We start from the raw sequence: 18956 nt of genomic DNA on the forward strand, positions 1-18956 counted from the left end.
TGCAGAAACATTTATGGTTCTGAATTTAGGAAGGGCAGCCAAGTAACATGGCACATGACCAACAGAAGACGTAACTCCTGGGTGATCAGTGGCATTAGGTGACTACTTCTGTTGCTGCCCATCACCACTCAGGGGAACAATCAATTATTGAACTCTCAGATTTCTAAAAGACATGGCCCTGAATAAGGCAAAAAAGCTGCACGGAAATGGCGCAAGCTCAATTTTGATTTAGCATGACTGTAGTTCTTGAAGTTACGGAAAGACAACCTACAAATATGTTTTTAAATATTGAATTTTGGTTTTTTTAAATACTGGCAAAACACAATAGATTAAGAATTGCCAGATTAACCATTTTATCTTGGTACTGCAAAGATCTTTCTACAGTACACAAAACTGCATGCGAAGAACTTGTCTACAGAAGACACTCAACGAAAAGAAAGCTAGAGCATAAATTTACATTACCTTGACCAAGGAAACAGTAGAAAAGTTTTGAAAATCAGCATAAGTTACAATTTACCAATCAATCGAAAGCAGACACAGAGGCTGCAGGGGAATCTTACCAGCACTCGATCTCCAATTTTGAGCTCCCTTTCTCCTTTCTTTAGCGATCCGGCTTCAGAGAGATTTGATATAGATTCACTAGCAGTTTTTGAAAGATTGCTAATCTGAGAAGGAGTTGAATGCTCCTTAGCAGCAAGTGGTGAAGTTTTCTGTGGAATTCCTGAAGGGGGAAGTGCGGCAGTGGATGAAGACACCAAACTAGCAGCTGATGTGGAAGTTGGTGATGTAGCTCTAGAAGCATGTGCTGTCTGTGTACCATTGGCTTCATCTTCTGTCAGCACATGTCTTGTCAATTTTGATGGTCTTGTAAATATTCCCCTCAAAGGTTCACACTGGAAATAGCGAACTCCAGCCACAGAGCCATCATTCTTACCAATTGGTTCATCTAGAACAATCCCTGCCCACTGTCCTGGAGCAAACTGCGTTTCACCAAGGAACTGAATAAAGCCAGGTTTATTCCCATTGACCCAAACACGCTCTCCAACTCTGAAATCATCCACAAACTCTTCATGTGCATCTGCAGTGGCTGTGCTTGAGGTCTTTTCACTGGAAGCTGCTTTTTCTGCTGGAGCTGGAATCAAGGACAGTGAGAAAGCAACAGGAATCAAATACACTAACATTCTGGAGAGCATCATTACTTAGTTTCAGTGTAACAAGCATGTGGAAAAGCATGACTTCTGAAAGGAAGTGCACAATTCCAGATTTTCTTACTTATGAAAACACTGTAATCTCTGCAATACAATAATCCAAAATCTATGGACAGAGACATTGAATGCATTTAATGCAGGTTTTGGTAAAAAGTCTTGGGAAGATTACGAGTCTCACCTCAGAAGCTACCCAATCATTTTTATCATTACAAGGTTTCACGGAAAACTGCTGGGTCACATCCAATTAGTAACTTCAGATTTTTTGCATGTTGTACACATCATTTTTTTAAGACCAGAAATAAAAGCAAAAATACCTTAGTGTAAATAGTAAAACTAATGCATACTCCTAGCTTTCAAGGTACTTTTTGTTACAAGATGAATAATGGGAAAGTTAAGATATTTAAATACTCCTTACCAGCTGCAACAGATGCAGGTGCTTTCAGCAATGTGCTCCCATGCTTGATGGTCTTTGAAGGAGCCTTAAGTCCACTTGGTTTTAACATACTCATCTTTTTCCAATACCAGTGTTAATCCTCTTTGTCTGTAGCAACTATCTTTTTCCAAACATGGATAAAATATATTATTCAATTTTTTCCAACTCTGGAATAAACCTGTACATAAGAATATTAAGACATGAAACAAAAAATCAGTATTTTAACTCCTGCAAAAATTTCTATATACACACATGGTCTGTGTATGAAATGCATGATAGAAGATGCTTTACAACAACAACCAGAAGCATTTCCAACTCATCTTTTGAAGGTCATTTGAGATTAAAAGACACCAAATCTAAAGCTAAAACATCAAAATAACTCACTTCACTGAACGCTGCTGTATTCATCTTAAGCTTTAAACTAAAAGGCTATTTTAAGAAAGCAAAACAAAGCCCTTAACAGCATTACTACCATTACACATAGATAAAACCACTCTGCGCACCCTACTGTTTCCAGTCACTTTTTTCAAGTGTTGCAATATCGCAGGAAAAACAACTTGAGACTAGAGAACTAATTGCAAGAGAAATCAACAGAACCAGGAATTTCAGGATAAAAAGAATACAGTTTTTAAGAGAGATTGGAACTGAAGAACTAGACTTGATCAACAGAGTTGGATGACGACAACTAAAAAGTAAACATCCACCTCAGCTGTATGTGATCTTTCAGATCACAAGATACGCTGGCTCCAAGTCCCCGACACAGTGCCCCAGCTACGCTCTTCTGGGAAGAGGAGGAGGGACTCTTCCCTACGTTGCTAGGATAGAGCCCTGCTCTGTCTTGGAAGCCAGCTATAAGCTTTTCAGGAAACTATGTCATGAGCATTTTGCCACAGAAGGCATCTTCCTTCTGATTACAAAAGCTTTAGAAAGGCTTTTTCATCCATAACGAAAAATCTGCAGCTTTTTTCTCTAATGAGAATTCAAAGCCAAACTGTAAGGTGGCTGGTCTCCCTCCTTCTTCAAAGGCATAAACTGTTCTGCATGAACACAGCTTGGCTCTTTGCTAAGCTTTAGATCTAAGGCACTGACAGAACAGCTATGCCTACTTAAAAAAAAAGTACACATCTAACCAAAAACCTGACAGGGAAAAAAAAGGGAACATAGACATGTAGCAACAGACTGTTTGCTCAACTGTTTGCTCAGAACATGACAAACAAGAACTGTAAAGCAGGTCTAAGTCCTGCTGTTTACTCAGCATTCTGGCACCCATCAGTGCACAGGCACGGACAGAAAGCTGGCTGCCTGCAGGCTTCCCAGACCCACTATGACCAGTGCCCAGGTGGGCAGACTGGGGGTCCAGTGTGTTGAAAGACAAAACACTGCTGAAGGAGACCGCTGTGCTACAGGAAGGAAGAGAGAAGCCAAACGCGTTTGTCTACCAGGATAAGTTTTACCTGTCACGAATTATTAATAGCCAGCACATTGGTGTCCTCAAAAATCAATTCACTGTGGAAAAAAAAAGTATCAGGCACACCGCTTTGTGAACCTAAATACCAAAGTGAAACATTTCTTCTGCTATTTCGAGATCAGCCGTGCCAAACTCAAGGCATTTTCTATGAAGTCTGAAAAAAATGTTATAATTTAAAAAGCATTAATTACCACCTTGGATATATGGTGTTTGTCTACAATTTAAGTTCTTAACATTCCACGAAAACCCTGAAGTAGCACTGTGCAGATTACTGAACATTTTTTCTGCATTGCCAGAAGTATGTCACCCACCCATCTGCAGAGTTATGACTACTGAAGAGAAAAATTTCTCCGTTGTTTTTGCGAGACGCATGCCAGTTTACTATTAATTTTTAAGCGGAAGCTTTCATGTTCACAAACACGAAAGCAGAGTTAACGCTCTAAAATCAAAGCAGAAGGATAGGCATGAAATGCAACTAAGCCATGAAAGAACTGGGAGGCACACAGTTACACAGAAGAACAACTAGAGGATCCCATAAGATGTCACTTCGGGCACAGCAGGAGCACTGTTTGGCAGGGGTTTTTTCCTTACTACTACATACCTACCCTCCCTGCTAAATCCGAGTGCATCATATTTCTTCATAATTTGTTCTAGAAATCTTCTAAAACTGCACTTTGCTGTTAAACGCCAAGGACTTGAAAAGCCGCCTTCTTCTCTCTTACCCACACGCTACCTAGCTACCCTTGCTCCCGCTGCAGGCACTATTCCCTCCCTGCCAACGCCAGGATCTCCATGCCTGCCTCCATTACTTTCTTCAACTCATCAACATCCATGGAATAGAAAAACTGTACATGATGGAGGACTTGGCACAAATACAGAAATGAGGGAAGTATCAATGTCAGTTCTTTTTAGTTCACAGTCTTCTCCGCCAGTGCCAAACACCAAATCTAGGGAAATTCAACCACCTCATTTGGGCCAAAGGAAGTTGCCCTTAAGCAAGATTGCCTCCTAAAACCAGGAGGCTAGAAGCTGTCTTACAGTATTCTGCGATTCTTTTCCATATACTACCTCTTTTTTCGCCCCTAAAGAGCATTCCAGCACCACACAAGTAGTAACCATCTACATTGTGTGAGGACAGGTATGTTAAAAAAAAAACCACTAAATTACCCCTCAAAATGACATTTTGCCAGTTTCAAATAATTATTTGTTAATAGATATTTAACAAATCTCTGCTCAACAGAAAGTTAGACTGTTCTAACATGGCATTTCTTGGCTCAGGGTACTCATTCATGTTTTAATCTTGCTCTCCACAGTCACGGGTTATATATTTGCTGTGTCATTTGCCTTTCTCAACACACAGGGCTTCAACTAGGCCAGAAGTAACACAATCCCTTGTGCCCTGGTTTCAGAGTTGCTGAAATTGTAGCTTAATCCAAAAAACTGCTAAAATATAGGCAACGCATTCTGGTAAATTACTGCCTTATCGCAACAGTGAAAATGCAACTTTTAGTCTTAGAAAGAGACAGACCTTCATAGTAGTATTTCCCAATAGAATTCATAAAACACACATAAATTTGCATCAAGTGATTTCAAGCATTATGCACTCCAGCATTTCCTAACAGGCTCCAGATGTCCAATTACCTCATTTTAGTTCTCATAAGAGAGAGCAGCTAGCTACTTGTCTCAATTTGTTCTCTTTCTTTCCATCAATCTGTCTCAGCTCTCCTGAAAAAGAATCTGTATAACCAACAGGCAACAACATTAACTGAAAGTTTCTCACAAGATCGTATCAGGAACGTAAGGAAACGCCCAGAAAGAGTCTGATAATATATACTACTTAAGTGTTCAGAAAGCCACAAGTTGTAACAATACCATAACTGAGCATAAAAAAGGAGATTTTAGACACAAGCTTTACACTTGTGCCATTACTGGGAAATATATGTTTTCATATAATATCAAAATGTGTTACATTCACAAATGAATTGCAGCTTTTTGTATGTGTGTTGACTACTAAAAGTTTTCAAATGCAGACATGAATCCTTGCATTGGCCCTTTTGGCTGATTAATAACATCCTTGTTCTTATTTACCTTTTACGGACCTCTAAGCAGTGCATGGATCGAAGCAATCCATAAGCAGCAAGTTGAGAAACATTAGTGTAAGAAAATAAAACCCACTAATCTGATAACAGATGTAAATTCTGTTGGCAAATTGAGATTATAAATAAATAACATTTAACCACATAACCCTGAATTCAAAAAGCAGGAATTCCTACAATAAAAATAGAACAGCTGTCCACTGCTGTTTCTTTCAAGACTGTATTTTCAACAACTAGTACTCCAAAAAGAACTAAAGCAAAATTAAATAAGAAAACTGGGAAAAAAGTGAAAGCCTCAGTTCGCTCCACTTACAAACCCTACAGTCACAACAAGGATATACAGTACCAACAGTTCTTTAAGCTCAGGTGGCATCCGAGAAGCATGCTGCTACCACCACATTCTGCTTCCTCAGGACAGGTAGTGCCATAATTAAAAGTAAAACATTTCATCTGGTAAAACATTTGAAACATTGACTTGACAATTTAAGGAAGACACGTTTGCTAACATCACTACTCGCGACTACCACGGAACAGATGCAGTGTTTCCATGGAGAAAAGCAAGTTGTCTGTCCATCTGGTACAGAAACAAAGAGGACATTCTAGAATCGAGCAGTTAACGTGTGAATTGACTCAAACCAGACTGTATAATCTCCGTCTTCTGCATGCAGACACATGCAACCTGACTCTGCAGTGTACTTTGAGGCTGGAACACCATTCCTGTGGTTTATTTGTATAATAAAGTGAAATAATTATTTTAATCGATCATCATCTGCTATGGGTCACGTACGAGTTCTTCAAAACGTTTCAAATTGAAAAGATTAATATTAAACTCAGTTAACAGCATTAAGAGACTAAATGCTGTTGGAAAGTACCTTTCAACGCCAACACATTTCTACGCTCAAAAAAGAGAGCACTTCAATTTGTTAATTTTGCTAAGCATACCGGTGCTTTGCAAAATACATATGAACGTTAACAGATACAGAGTAAATATTCTAGAATAATTGTGTAGAATAGATAATTCTGCTAAAAATCTCACAGGAATCTGTAACCAGAGAAGATCATACACAATCCTTGTGGCAGCCAACTAGTAGGTATCTAAAAAACAAATTCTGACCATACCATGAATATAACATGTACTAAATAAATCAGAAAATCCCTTTTGTAGAAAAGATATGGAAAATATATTTCAAAGAACACCACAATCCAGCAACTTCACTTTCCTGAGAAAAAACAAATTCATCACATGAAGTGCCATGTTTGAAACAGCAGCCTGAACAGCATTTCTTAAATATCTGTTTCATACTCCTGATGTTCATACCACTATTACGAACCTTTCAGAAGCTCATGAATCATTCCTCAAATATCCTGACAATGGCTTAGAGAAAGAAACTTGGAATTTTGAACCTGCAAAGTTTTCTCTTCTGGTCCATGAGTTACTCGAAGACCGTAGACCCTTCACAGATACAAACACCTACAACTCCTAAAATTATTGCAATCTTAAAACTTTAAAGGGCATAAGCATCTTCTGTATGATTCAGACCTAATTTTTATTATAGCTCTAAAAAATTGTATTTGTAGTCTCCTGGGCTGGTATTACATTTCTATAAAAGATGAGTATATATATTTCCAAAAGCAATTAAAGTAATGCTTTTAGTTGAATTTACAGGTTTTTGAAATTCACACACAATTTAAAAACACAGCAACATTTCGGCTTTGAACAAAGTAAATGCCTTCGCACTGCACCGGTGTTTGCTCCTTCCTACCTCTTTAGGAATATTTCTCTCTGTGCAAGAATGTGCGAGATCACAGAGACCAACTTCTGGAAGGTTCAGGTGGGAATGAGAATACTTCATCCATATCTTCATCCACAAACCGACCAGACTGGGATATACGCACCAGCATCCTTACGGAAGCAATTCTGGATGAGGCAGAAATAGCAGAGGGACAATGCGCAGCAAGCAGACACACTCACACACGCTCCCTAAAGAGCATCTCCTATGGCCATCGTCTTGTTTTTGTTTCCAAGGAGGAAACAAAACATCTCCTCTACCACATATCATGCAGCCGGATTTCTCATGGTTTGGAAAATCGCAACGTCAGCAGACCCAGAGCTAGAGAGATGAGCCGCACCCTGGAACGACAGTCTTCCTGAACATGATGCCTCCTCTGCCACGTTCTGGGTCTACTGGAGAGGTTTCATACTGGGCGACCAAAAAGACTGAATCACCATTTTGCAAGCACTGGATTACATTTACAATGAGATAATTCCACAGCACACAATATCCATTGTAAATGTCGCACTAAGCTTCAAAGTCAGTTCTGTAACGACTACAAGTAGTTAAACCAAAAAGGTGGATTTGGAAGCCCTTCCGCACTAACTTTCAACAACTTCTCTTCTGATGATGCAGCACATTTCGTATTCCTAGCCACCTACTACTGAAATCCAACCATTCTGGAGCTATGAACACACATCGAGGTCTCTCTGCATTCAGCCACTGAAGATAATTACTGAAATGGTGACTGAATTTCTCTCTGAATTTAATGCTCACGACTTAGCGCAAATTCAGCACGTTTCGCCAGCTCCAAAGCATTTACTGAATGAGCACCAAGTTCAGACTGAAACACGTCAGAAAGCACTGTAGGCATTTGATAACGAAGCGAGTCACAAACAGCAAATTATTATGGTACTGATGTAGCAGCTTCTGTAGTAGTCACTGTTAAACCAAATTGGTTTTCTGAACATTGCTCAAGAATTTAACGGTTCAGTGATTAGAGACCGTGGGATTACAGAGGCATCTTCAGGTATCGCTTAAGTTGAAATGAATAGAATTTAAGTTAGAATTTATATATAAAACAAGAAATACACAGAATTCAGAATGTAAGATTTCAATAGAATAAGGATTGGCATTCTGGAGTCTACATTTGATTACTCATTCGACACACAGCAATTAGAAGAAAGGGAGCATTTAAAAACACAACTCCAGTTTTATTTTGTCTCCCAGAAGCCATGGATTTTTATGTCAATTAATCAAGTAATATGACAATCTGAATATATTCTTCAGGAATATATCTACCATAGGAAGAGACACTAAAATAACATACATCATTTAATTCAATGTTTATCATGCTAAGTGCCATCAAGATCGTATTTATTTGGCTTACTAGGTGTTCTGCTTGCTGCCAGCAGTAAGCAGATGGGCTGATATGTGTCTATCAAACCAGTGTTTTCTATCTCACTTTTCAAGGTCGAAAAAATTCTGCATTCAAAACTCAGCTGATCAGGTGGGGAAAAAAAAAAAAAGGAATCCAGATACTTCTCTCAGATCTGTTGTTTGCAGATACTGGTATAGGAAATAAAAATTTAGTATGAAAATGAGCAACAATGTCCCCTAGTTTGTATAGGGTTGTTCTTCTTACAATATCATTCCAGCCCAATTCAACATAACCATCATAGGAATTCTAGAGAGGTGTACCCTCCACAAAGCCAAACACTCATCCTACACGAACCACAAAGCCTCAGCTTCTCATACTGTGTTCTCAACATCACTGTGAATTTTATAAGGGATAGATTCTTGAAGAAGTGCATCTCTGTTTATTTTAACTGGGTATAACTATTAAATTAACAGAATGAAAGCAAGCCTTTGCTCTCCTGAAGTGCCTTCAAAGTCACCACCAGGATTACTCCAGGAAATTACTGTTGCATGCAAGTTTTAGTACGTCTTTAGTCTAACTCTAAACGCAATTTGCTTCTGCTATCATAAAAATACAAACCCAAAAGCTTGTAATAAGTTGGGAAGTATGCCCACTGGTATGACACAGCTGTTTTGACAGTGCCATTGATCTGATGGACAGATCTTGAAACGAAGAGTGGCTGACAAATTACTCAAACTGAATCATATCTACACGATCACTAGCAGAGATGCTGAAGTATCTTTCAACTCTATTTTAAAGGGCATTTGTTTACATAAACATTACTTAGTCTGAGGCAACTAGTACGTTCAGTAAACAAAGACACCCAGAGGATATTCAAAACAGTCCCAACACTGTAATGCAAACACTATGCCTTGTCATCACTCATCCCACTATCAAGCAACCATCACACCACAGTACAAGGACATCCCCATAAATAGCTACTGGTTTTCTGTAGCTTCAAAGAGTGAATCTCTGGTTCCTTAACTCGGAAGATACTCCTACTACCTTGTACACTTAGAGAGACTGGGGAAGAACAGTGTTCGTTGTTTGGGAATCGATCCAAACGCCCCACAACGCTGTCCCTCATTAAGGACACGGCTCATCTACAGCTCACCCAGCAACCTTAGAGTTGTTTCTTAACTGAGACAGACAGTAAACACCATATTTCTGTATTATGGAAATGACGTGAACTGTTTTCCGTGACAGTTCACAGATCCATAGCATATTCAGACCAAAGACTTCTAGATTATCTTTCAACATCGGGGCTTTTACAGCAGCCAGGCCTGCAAGCAAATCTGTATTTCTCCTTTGATTTTGAATCTGCTGGGTAACTTCAACTAAATAAAATACAAGGCAGAAGATTTCTGAAAGCAAATATTATATTCTTGCAAGTTTCACAAAAGTAGGCTAACCAGTAGGAGGGAGACTTGTTTTCAAATAGTCTTGAGTTTCTCCCAAGGACTTTAGATCAGATCAACCAACTTCCGATGCAAAATGAAAAAACCCAAGTAGTGTCATCAATACACTTGGTAGCAGCAGGTTATCAGTACGATTGGAGATAATATAAAATTTGAACATCATATCGTTAGGAAGACAACCATTATGAGACACAAATACACTGAAAATTAGAGGGTCTAGTGGCATTGCAAAGTTGGTAAATAAGACATATGGCTGCTTTTCTACCTTGAAAAGCGTAGGATATTCACTGCAAACTGGATCAACAGTATTCTCTCTACATATGCTTGGGAAAGGGAAAAGGCAGAGTAAATGCCTACAACCAAGGAACTGTACTAAGAACAAGGCGATTCAGATGAAAGACAGTAAGAGGCTTAGGACCTCAAACCATCAGTCAGATATTACAGCAATGCTGGAAGGAAGGTAATTCATTAAAGCTTCTGCTCTGCTTGTGGATTTTAATTCCTCATCAAGGACATTTTAAGTCACCTCATCTTGCCATTCTATAACCTGCCATGCTTATTCAGATTCCTAAATGCCTCAAGATCCTCAGTAAAAAAATATACTATTGAAACACAAAGATGTAGACTGCTGAATACAAAGCACAAATAAGAGAGGATGTCTGTAATAGTAAAAAAATTATTTTGGGCTAGCAATTTGTAAGTAATTTTGTCTCAATCTATGTTGCTATTTCTAAACACAGCCTGTTCAATTCTTTAAAAAGATTCCCACCTCTAATTAATAAGGAAGAGCTGATAGCTGTTAAAAAGGTTCAAAAAAGAATCACAGAAAATGTGATGCAAACTCTAACACTCCAAGTTGCCACATGCATTATAAAAACGTCACTGCTGGAGTCTATTAAAAGAGCAGAAAGCACATGATCTTCCTACAGAATGAATGAAGGATTAAGAAGTTGAGAAAGTTTGCACCTGAGAAAGTAAGTAATTACCAAGTCCACTGGTAAGCCCACTATCAATACTTACTACTTTTCCCACATTTTTCCAAGGAAATTCTTGCTTTTCCCAAAAGCCCTCCATTTTGATAACAAGTCGAGTAATTTGTTTCACTGTTCACACTGACTTCTGATGATGAAGATGCATTTCAACCACCTCAGTAAGTGCATTCAGTCCACAATAATGATTATGATTTTGGAATAGTAGAGCATCAAGTTTAAGTTGTTTGGGATCGAAAGCATAAATCAAAGTTTGAGAAGGAAAATATCATTTTCGGTCAGTCTCAAAACCAAATGTATATAAAGACAAGGGGCTTCTCCCTATCACAGTTACAACTGAAGCAGTTGAAAAAAAGATGCTGCTTTTTATAGTAAGAATTTAATTTTGATAGACTTGGGTGAAACCATAACTGTTTCACACTTTGAAAACATCAAGTCAGCAATCCTTTTTTAGCTCTCCACGTTCTTAGCCTTTTAAATTAGCACCATGACTGCTATACGGCTGGCATACAATAAAGCTGAAGTACAAATACAGAACTTAGATAAATACTGCTGTGATTGAGTGGATGCCTCTGCCAAGCAGAGCAGCAGAAAGAGTGTCAGATAAGTGAACATCAAATATCAAGTTTCTCTCTTTGCCTTGCAATTTCCCCTCAAAACAAGCTAAAAATACAGACAGCAATATCGTAAGGATCAGGAAAACTGAACAGCTTTGAATGGTGTTTCTTCTTGAAACAGTAAAGTGAAGATCTATCTTATAAAATTAAAAGAACACATGGTACTATTCAGCCAAAAGTCTTCTGTCCGAGTTTTTACGAACTACTGATCAGATATTTCAGGTGGAAAACAGTTAGGTGAGTGCTAAGGTAGAAACTTGTACAGTCTGGTTTTGGATACACCTTCTAAATCCTTCCCAGCCTTCCAGAGGCCAGGAGCTAGATACCAGATTTATGGGTATTTCTAAGGGTCAGTGGTACCACTCTAAGTCACGTGAGTGCAACATCACTCTGCAGAAATAAAGGCATGTAGAAGACAAACACCTGGAGAAGCACAGACGTATTAGTAGATGTTTGAAATCACCTGGGACTATGCTGCTGACACAGCTGGCTTCAATTCTGCTGGTCAAGAAGAACGAAATGGTTGCTCCAGCAGAAACTGGCATCTAGCTGAGAGCAGCTGAGATTACAGCTAATGCAGTATATAATTGCCTTTCATTAAATAACAAAACACCATCCATCTGAGGCATTTTTAAACATGCCAGTCCAATACGGATTCCAGTGCGTTACTTTCTGTATGTGCCAGCAGAGCCAGTAGTCCCTCAGAAATGCCAAAAGATTAAACAAGAGCTGCATTCACTCACGGTCATCACGTTCAAACATTAGAAAACTTGAATTCAACATACAGAGTTAACATTTGACCTGAGTGTTGTACAGAGAGAAAGAAAAGCAGTTTTGAAAAATCATATTGGCAAGACAGACTGCTCTATTTCTTTTAAAGGAAGACTGATTTTAAAATATTCTCAGTCACTCCTAAGAAAAACTTTAACAAGGCTAAAAGGATAATGGAAGGAACAGCAAAGGACTTATCCAATCTGCCTAAACTAAGTAAATAAAGGCTGTCCTGGATATTTACATGAAGAAGATGATAAACAGATACACAGCCTATAGCTCAGCCAGGAAATCCACAGGAGCTCTAGAAAGTCAGAGCAATCAGCACATTCCAGCACTGTTCCTTCCTACAGTATAATCACATAAGGAAAGAGAATGTTTATTTCCTACAGTATACCTCTGTGATGAGGATAGAAGACAGCTTTTCTGCCCCTCACTAGAAAGTTGAGTTCTTCTTTTTAAGAGAAACCATACAAATTACATAAAAGGTTTGTTTTTTTTTTTGTGAAATAAAATCTCCCTCTTGATCCCTAAAGACAGAGACATTTGAGGTCACTTTTCCAAGCTTTTCTGCTTCAGCCAACACATCCCTCTCCCTTCAATACACAGAAAGCTTTAGTGCACTTTAGCACAGACAGAAAATATTCAAGCATGTCTAAGGACTGGACAGGAAGCGAACCCTGAAATCTCATCATTTTAAACCAAGAACTAATAATCCTCTGCACATTTTTTTCAGTCATTCTACATTTGGTATGTAAATGAAGAAGTTTTGTACCTGACAGTTACACATTCCTTAGAACAAGACACACTGCTGTCGGGGCAGGGAATGGTATTTACTTTTCCTCTGCAGTCTCTGATTTGTGATCTTGTTACACGTTGAAGCAGGTGCACACAGACACACACTTCAGAAAAACCACTCTGGCACTGCTAGTTTCAGAATTATATGCATGTTTCTATTCTTTAAATAAAATTATTTGCAAAGCAGCAGACATAAAGGCATGTTCCTCTTTTGTATCCCTTTTCTTTCTTCTTCCTACATATTAATACAGATATCACATGTTTTGATCTCAAAGCAACCTGTGGACTTCCATAAAACCCTACCCATTCAGCACATTGGGTATGGAAGTGAAGGGGTGGGGAGAAATGAGTCTTCGCTTCACAGCCGTATTTTTAATCATGAACATATACGGTCACAGACTAAATTTTCTTCCCCATGCTGTTTTGGAAGAGATTTTTTTTGTGGTGTTGGCTTTCATTTGTTTTCATATTTTTTTAACTATTTAAAACACATACACAAAGACGTTATAATGAAAGGGAAAACGAACTCCTGGTTTTAATGCAGCAGGAGCTGCATTAACATGTGAGTAACAGCAACAATTACCTTGTGCCCCGTGACAGCTGAGGCACAGAAGAAGAGAACACTGGATGGCCTTAGGTAGCAGCACTGGTGCTATAGTGGGAAGCAGGAGGGGCCTGGAGCACGGCCTTTGCCTGGGGATCCAGGGGGCTAAGGTTGGCTATAAACACGGCAGCGAACTCCAGTGGGGCCACCCAGGAGCAGCTCCCCCGCACATCAGCAGCTTTGCAAACACCACGAACACGGGGAGCAAGCATAAAACCGAAAAAAAAAACAAAAAAAACCCAAAGTAAATTACAAGCCAAATCATTAATAGGTAAAATATCAGCATATAAGCGTGGGATGCTGAGAACTGCAGGTCAGCATTCACCATGAGATGAGACACTCAAACCCTTCCCCCAGATCATCCACTCGAGCCACCAGTAACTCCAGTAACACCAAATACATCTCCTAAAGGTGAGACTGGAGCGAAGCGTACGTTCCAGACCCTCACGTCCCCGCCTGCTCCTCGGGAAACACGACGAAGGGCTCGGTGCGGCGGCAGGCGCGGCCCGGCCCGCCCGGGATGCTGCGCTCGCACCCGCCGCGGCCGACCCCGCTCTCCCCACCGGGAGCGCGGCGGGCAGCCGGCCCCGTCCGACCGGGGGCACGGCGGCGGCGGCGGGAGAGCTGGAAGGAGCCCGGCAAGCCCGAGCGCTCGGCTCGGGAACCGGCCAAACCGGCTGTCACCGTGGCCCTGGCAGGTCGGCGGGGAAGCACAGGCACGTGCGGCGGAGGCTACCGGCTCCCCGGGGGGGGGTGAACTCCCGCGGCCTCGCCCCACCCAGCCCGGCATCGCCGGTCCGGGGCTGCCCACCGCCCTCCGCCCCACACGGGGTACCGCCGTCCCGCACGGGTCCCTCAGCGCCCCACAGCCGCCCCCGGCCCCCCTCCCGGCGCCACACCGCCCCCGCGCTCCCTCACCGCCCGCCGCCTCCACCCCACAGCTCAGCCGGGGCGCCCGGACGGGAAGCGGAGGCCCCACGGCGGGAGGCGGCCGGCCTCGGCGGGAGGCTCCCGCCCTCAGCGCCGCCGCCCTCCCCGCGCGGGCCTCACCGGCGGCCTCACCGTTGCCGCCTTCGGCTCCGCGCCGCCGCCTTCCCCGGCCGCCGGCGCAGCTCCTGCTCCTGCCGCTGCCTCCTCCACCTCCCCCGCCTCTGCAGCGGCGGCGGCGCCTCTCCGGCTCGCGGGGGGCGGAGCGGGCAGACGACGTCTGCGCCCGGCCGGGCCCGCGGCCCCGCGAGGCGGAGACTGCAGCAGCGGGAACCGCGCCTCCCTCCGCGCCCCGGCCCCGCGCCCCCGCGCTCTCCCTTTGTCTCCCCCTGCTTTGTCCGCCCCGGGGCAGCCCGCGGGAGGTGCCCGCCACCGCCGGGCAGAGCGGCAAGGAGCGGCTTTTCCCGGCCCTGGCTCTAACCCTGCCTTCCCGGGCGGCCGGCGGGAGGGCAGGCCCCGGGGCAGCCGCCCGTCCCGGTAGCCTGCGGGGAGGCGGCGGAGCGCGGGCCTGGCTCGGTGCGGAGGGTCGTCCCCGTCCCCGAGCACCGGTAGCGCCGAGCCCCTGGGGAAGGCGCTGCGGCAGCGGACAGCGTGAGCGGGAGAGGAGGGGGAGAGGGAGGGGAGCAGAGACGGGGAGGTGTGAACCACATCGCTCTTCATGGATGAATAACTTCGCTGCCTGCTTCTTCTCTCCATTTTCCTTTTGTCCTGATGCCCAGAAATTTATCATTCCTTCTCTTCCTCTGAAGTACTGTTTTAATTTGCGTCTGTTTGCGAAGCAACACCTTGGAACCTGGTGTTACTCCGCTGCTAAAGTTTAACCAGCTGTGGCAGTATCTCCAACAGCAGCATCAGCAATTTAATACCAATTTTCCGGGCTGAATCAAACAGCTCTGCTTTACTCCTTTCCCTCTTACAAACAGGCAACAGAGCCCGGCCAGAGCTGGCCCATGACTGTTGAATTAATCACAAAGCAAACCTCAGTCTGCAGTCTCGGAGATCATTTAGTTTCTGCATGATGCTGTTCGAACAAAAGGGTGATGAGAAAGCAGTTCCATTGCTGGAGCCTGATTGCAATTTGTGTTTCATTTTGGCTTCATTCTTTGGCATCAATCCAGCATGGTAAAGCACAAAATGGTGTGACGCAGTCCCCCAAATAATGGGTTTCAACTAGATCAGCATTTAGCAATGTTTGTTAGAATTTCACTTCCTAAATGTTAAATAGAATCTCTTACCATGGCCATTAGATGTTGAAACAGATACTCGAATCTGTGTACAGCCACCCTTCTTTCTCCCTGCAAAATTTGATAAAAGTTTTGCTGAATAAAGACTTTAGGATTTAAATATTAGATTGCATTTAGAAGAGCAGAGCCAGCAAATTATTGCTTAAAACAAAAAACTGACCCTGCGGCGCCTAGCTATGGAAATAATCCCTAACACAAAAATTGCAATTTGCCTAGTAAAAACCAGAGTTTGACTAACTTTACAGAATGCTTGCCCAAAATATCTGTTGGCTTGAGTGCTACAGTTGTGAACCTTTGTGCTTGTTCCTGGTATCGCAGATTTGAGCTTTCTGAATTGATCTGATGCTAATATAGAATGTGTTTTCCTTCAAGTGTATCATTTTCCATCATTTCCTCTCATTAATTTGATTTTTTGTCTCAGTTAATTTGTTACCCTGTAGGCAGATTTCAACAATATGCCGTTCGATGCACATGAAATGTTTTCATAACAATATTAGGCTGATGTATTCAGTACAGAGCACAGCAACTAGAAGTCAGAAACTGAGCGTTGCAGCTTTGCACCGCTCTTGAAGAAGCTGTAATAAAGCACAAGCAGTAAATAACAGTGGTAAAATAATAGATAAAATATGGTTCATAAGTAGCTTTCTTTACTCTCTTGCAAGGCTAAAGCTAAAAGTGTCTTGTTACTAAAGCAAGAATTGAGAATGATGTTGCATAGATCAAAAGCTTCTGCCAGTGAAGGGAATGTGCCATTGGTTTTCCATGTAATTTCCTACTGAACAGAATGATAGCTTCAAGATGAAATTAATCTTGTAGGAAACAAGGGAGTGAGTTATCCATCATTCAACCAGCATCAACCTTCAAATCATGAAAAAGTAGCTTTAGAGCAACTGTAACTGAAGTTAATCCCAATTAGAAATGGTTGGCTTAGCTTCTGTGTACTGGTCTACACTTGCACGGAGATATATATGCAGACTGTGATAGCAATAACATCCAGTGTGTTCACATCCAGTTTGTGGCAATCATTATAAAAAAAGATGCTGGTACTATAAATCACACTACTATAAAAGACTAAATATGATTGAAGGCCAGAATATTTTTGATTCCAGGACTAGTGGCTCTCTTTTCTGAACTGCATGATCCCATCAGTCAACATATAATAGAGAGACATTTTCATAACTCTGTGAAAACAGGAATTGCTGGATGCTCCGGGGAAGTTCAGGATGCTGACATAACTACTGGCATCCTGGCCACAAGTATAAGGCCTACTTTAGAACTTAAATTCTTCTTTTCAATAATGTGGGAACACTAGTTGAAATTATTTCTGCCCTTTTTCAGATTTGTGAAGGGTCCACAATTACGGAAGCTTTCAGAATAGATAAAATGTTGTTCTTTAAGAACTGCACTTAAGATATTCTGACTTAAGAGATCCATTTGTATATTCAATGGGATGTATCCACGCAAGTAGAAATATTTAGAGTATAGGATTTTTTTTTCCTCTGAATGATCTCTTCAATATGTACATTTGGCAATTCCTATACAGAACTGGTGGTCACACCTGCTTCAGAAGGAGTAACCGATTGTTCGTTTGTTGGATATTTTTCCAATCGCAGAAGTCCTGCTTCAAAAATCCCAGCACGGAAACTTGCACTATTATTTTCTGTAGTTGTTTCTGGTTTTACAAAAACACAACAAGATTCCCTCCTCCCCTTTTAAGCTGAGTGGTACATTTGGCTCATCTATTTACAGCTACATTGATCCCACAGAGGTTGAGTGTCCTGAAGCCTCATGCTTACTCTTAATATTTTTGGCTTTAAACTTATTTCTCTAAAACTGGCAGTCTTTCACTGATCGGTTACGCTAGATGAAAAACTGCCTTTTTAGCCTTAATTATCATGTATGCAACAGTTCCAAAAAAAATACTGCAGATGTGGTAGTTACTTTCACTGCTTAGTGGACTGAAAGGCTGCAAGAAGTCTTTCCATTCTTAATGTAGTTGCTGTTTTCCTTCCCTAGGTCAGTCATAGTACCCAGCAGCAGTACAAAAAAGCTCTCCAAGTCCGTGTTCTTTGCTGGTGTGCTACACAAGGCAAACTTTCATCCAATTTTAGGTTATTTGTTTTACCCAACATGGGTAAAACAATAGAGAACAGTATTGAAACAGACTACTTAAAGAATCCCTTCTGTATGCTTGTTTAAACAAGGTACTTAACAATTTGATTGTGAGTGTTTCATTTCACAGGTAACTGAGAAACTACAGCCTATTAAAAAAGGATAGACTACACTTAAGCGGTAAAATGATTTGCAAATACCAACAAAAGCTGAATTCTCACCTACACAGAAGCAAAGCAGCAGGTTTTTTGTTCCTATGGAGAGCGCTAAGTTCTAAAGAAAGGGTAAATAAATTTTTATTCAGTCATCACATGACAGCTAAATATATGTTATAAAAAAATCTTATGTGAAATCTTTGTTGCTTGTAGTTCACTGAAGTTTAGGAAGTGTCCAATTGTCAGGCATTAATTGCCGTGTTATTAAATCCATCCTGTTTGTAAGCTTCTCCAAGGATCGAGACCAATTCCTACCTCTGACTCATCCCCTCCCACCCCCCAAAATGCAAGTATGACTCCACCACATATTCTCAGGAACAGCATCAACCTTCAATGGCATTTACTTACCAGAGGCAATGCAGCCGTGTTACAAAATGGAGGTACTACGGAGTTCCATGGCAACTACCAATGCATTTGAAACACTTTAATTATATTTGAGCTTTTTCCTCCTCTTCGTTTTATTTCTTTTCACAGCTATCCTGCCTTACAGAGTTTGCAGTAAAAATAATTCTTCTTAGCAGCTAACGCGTCTTCCAGATATCTTCTAGAATTTTAGCTATTTCTCTTTCCACAACATTTTAAGCACTGTGAATTACGTTATAAAAATGTAAGTTAAAAACTCAAATCTTTTTAAGAGACAATTAGCCACTTGACTGACAGCCTGAATATTTTGCACCGATTAGATATTTTTAGATGTGCATAAGCATTTTTAAATACTTTTGCTGTTCGGAATGCTGTAAACAAACATGAGTACTATGCCAACAGGAATCTGTGGGAAAATTTGAGTGACGCCTGCTCACACTA

General features: G+C 41.4%; 1 protein-coding gene across 2 annotated transcripts in view; it reads right to left on the reverse strand.

The window, feature by feature from the left end:
- Positions 1 to 1717, reverse strand: part of CLIP1 (CAP-Gly domain containing linker protein 1) — a 60033-nt gene extending 58316 nt beyond the window's left edge. For both annotated transcript variants that reach the window (XM_086623312.1, XM_086623313.1), the window contains exons 1-2: positions 1624 to 1717; positions 561 to 1132 (exon numbers count right to left, since the gene is read on the reverse strand). In XM_086623312.1, coding sequence (XP_086479438.1) covers positions 561 to 1132; positions 1624 to 1717 — 666 coding nt within the window. The remainder of the gene's footprint in view (positions 1 to 560; positions 1133 to 1623) is intronic.
- Between the last annotated feature and the right edge of the window lie 17239 nt (positions 1718 to 18956).

The sequence above is a fragment of the Tauraco erythrolophus genome, chromosome 19 (genome assembly GCF_009769465.1).
Source record: "Tauraco erythrolophus isolate bTauEry1 chromosome 19, bTauEry1.pri, whole genome shotgun sequence".
Taxonomy (NCBI): domain Eukaryota; kingdom Metazoa; phylum Chordata; class Aves; order Musophagiformes; family Musophagidae; genus Tauraco; species Tauraco erythrolophus.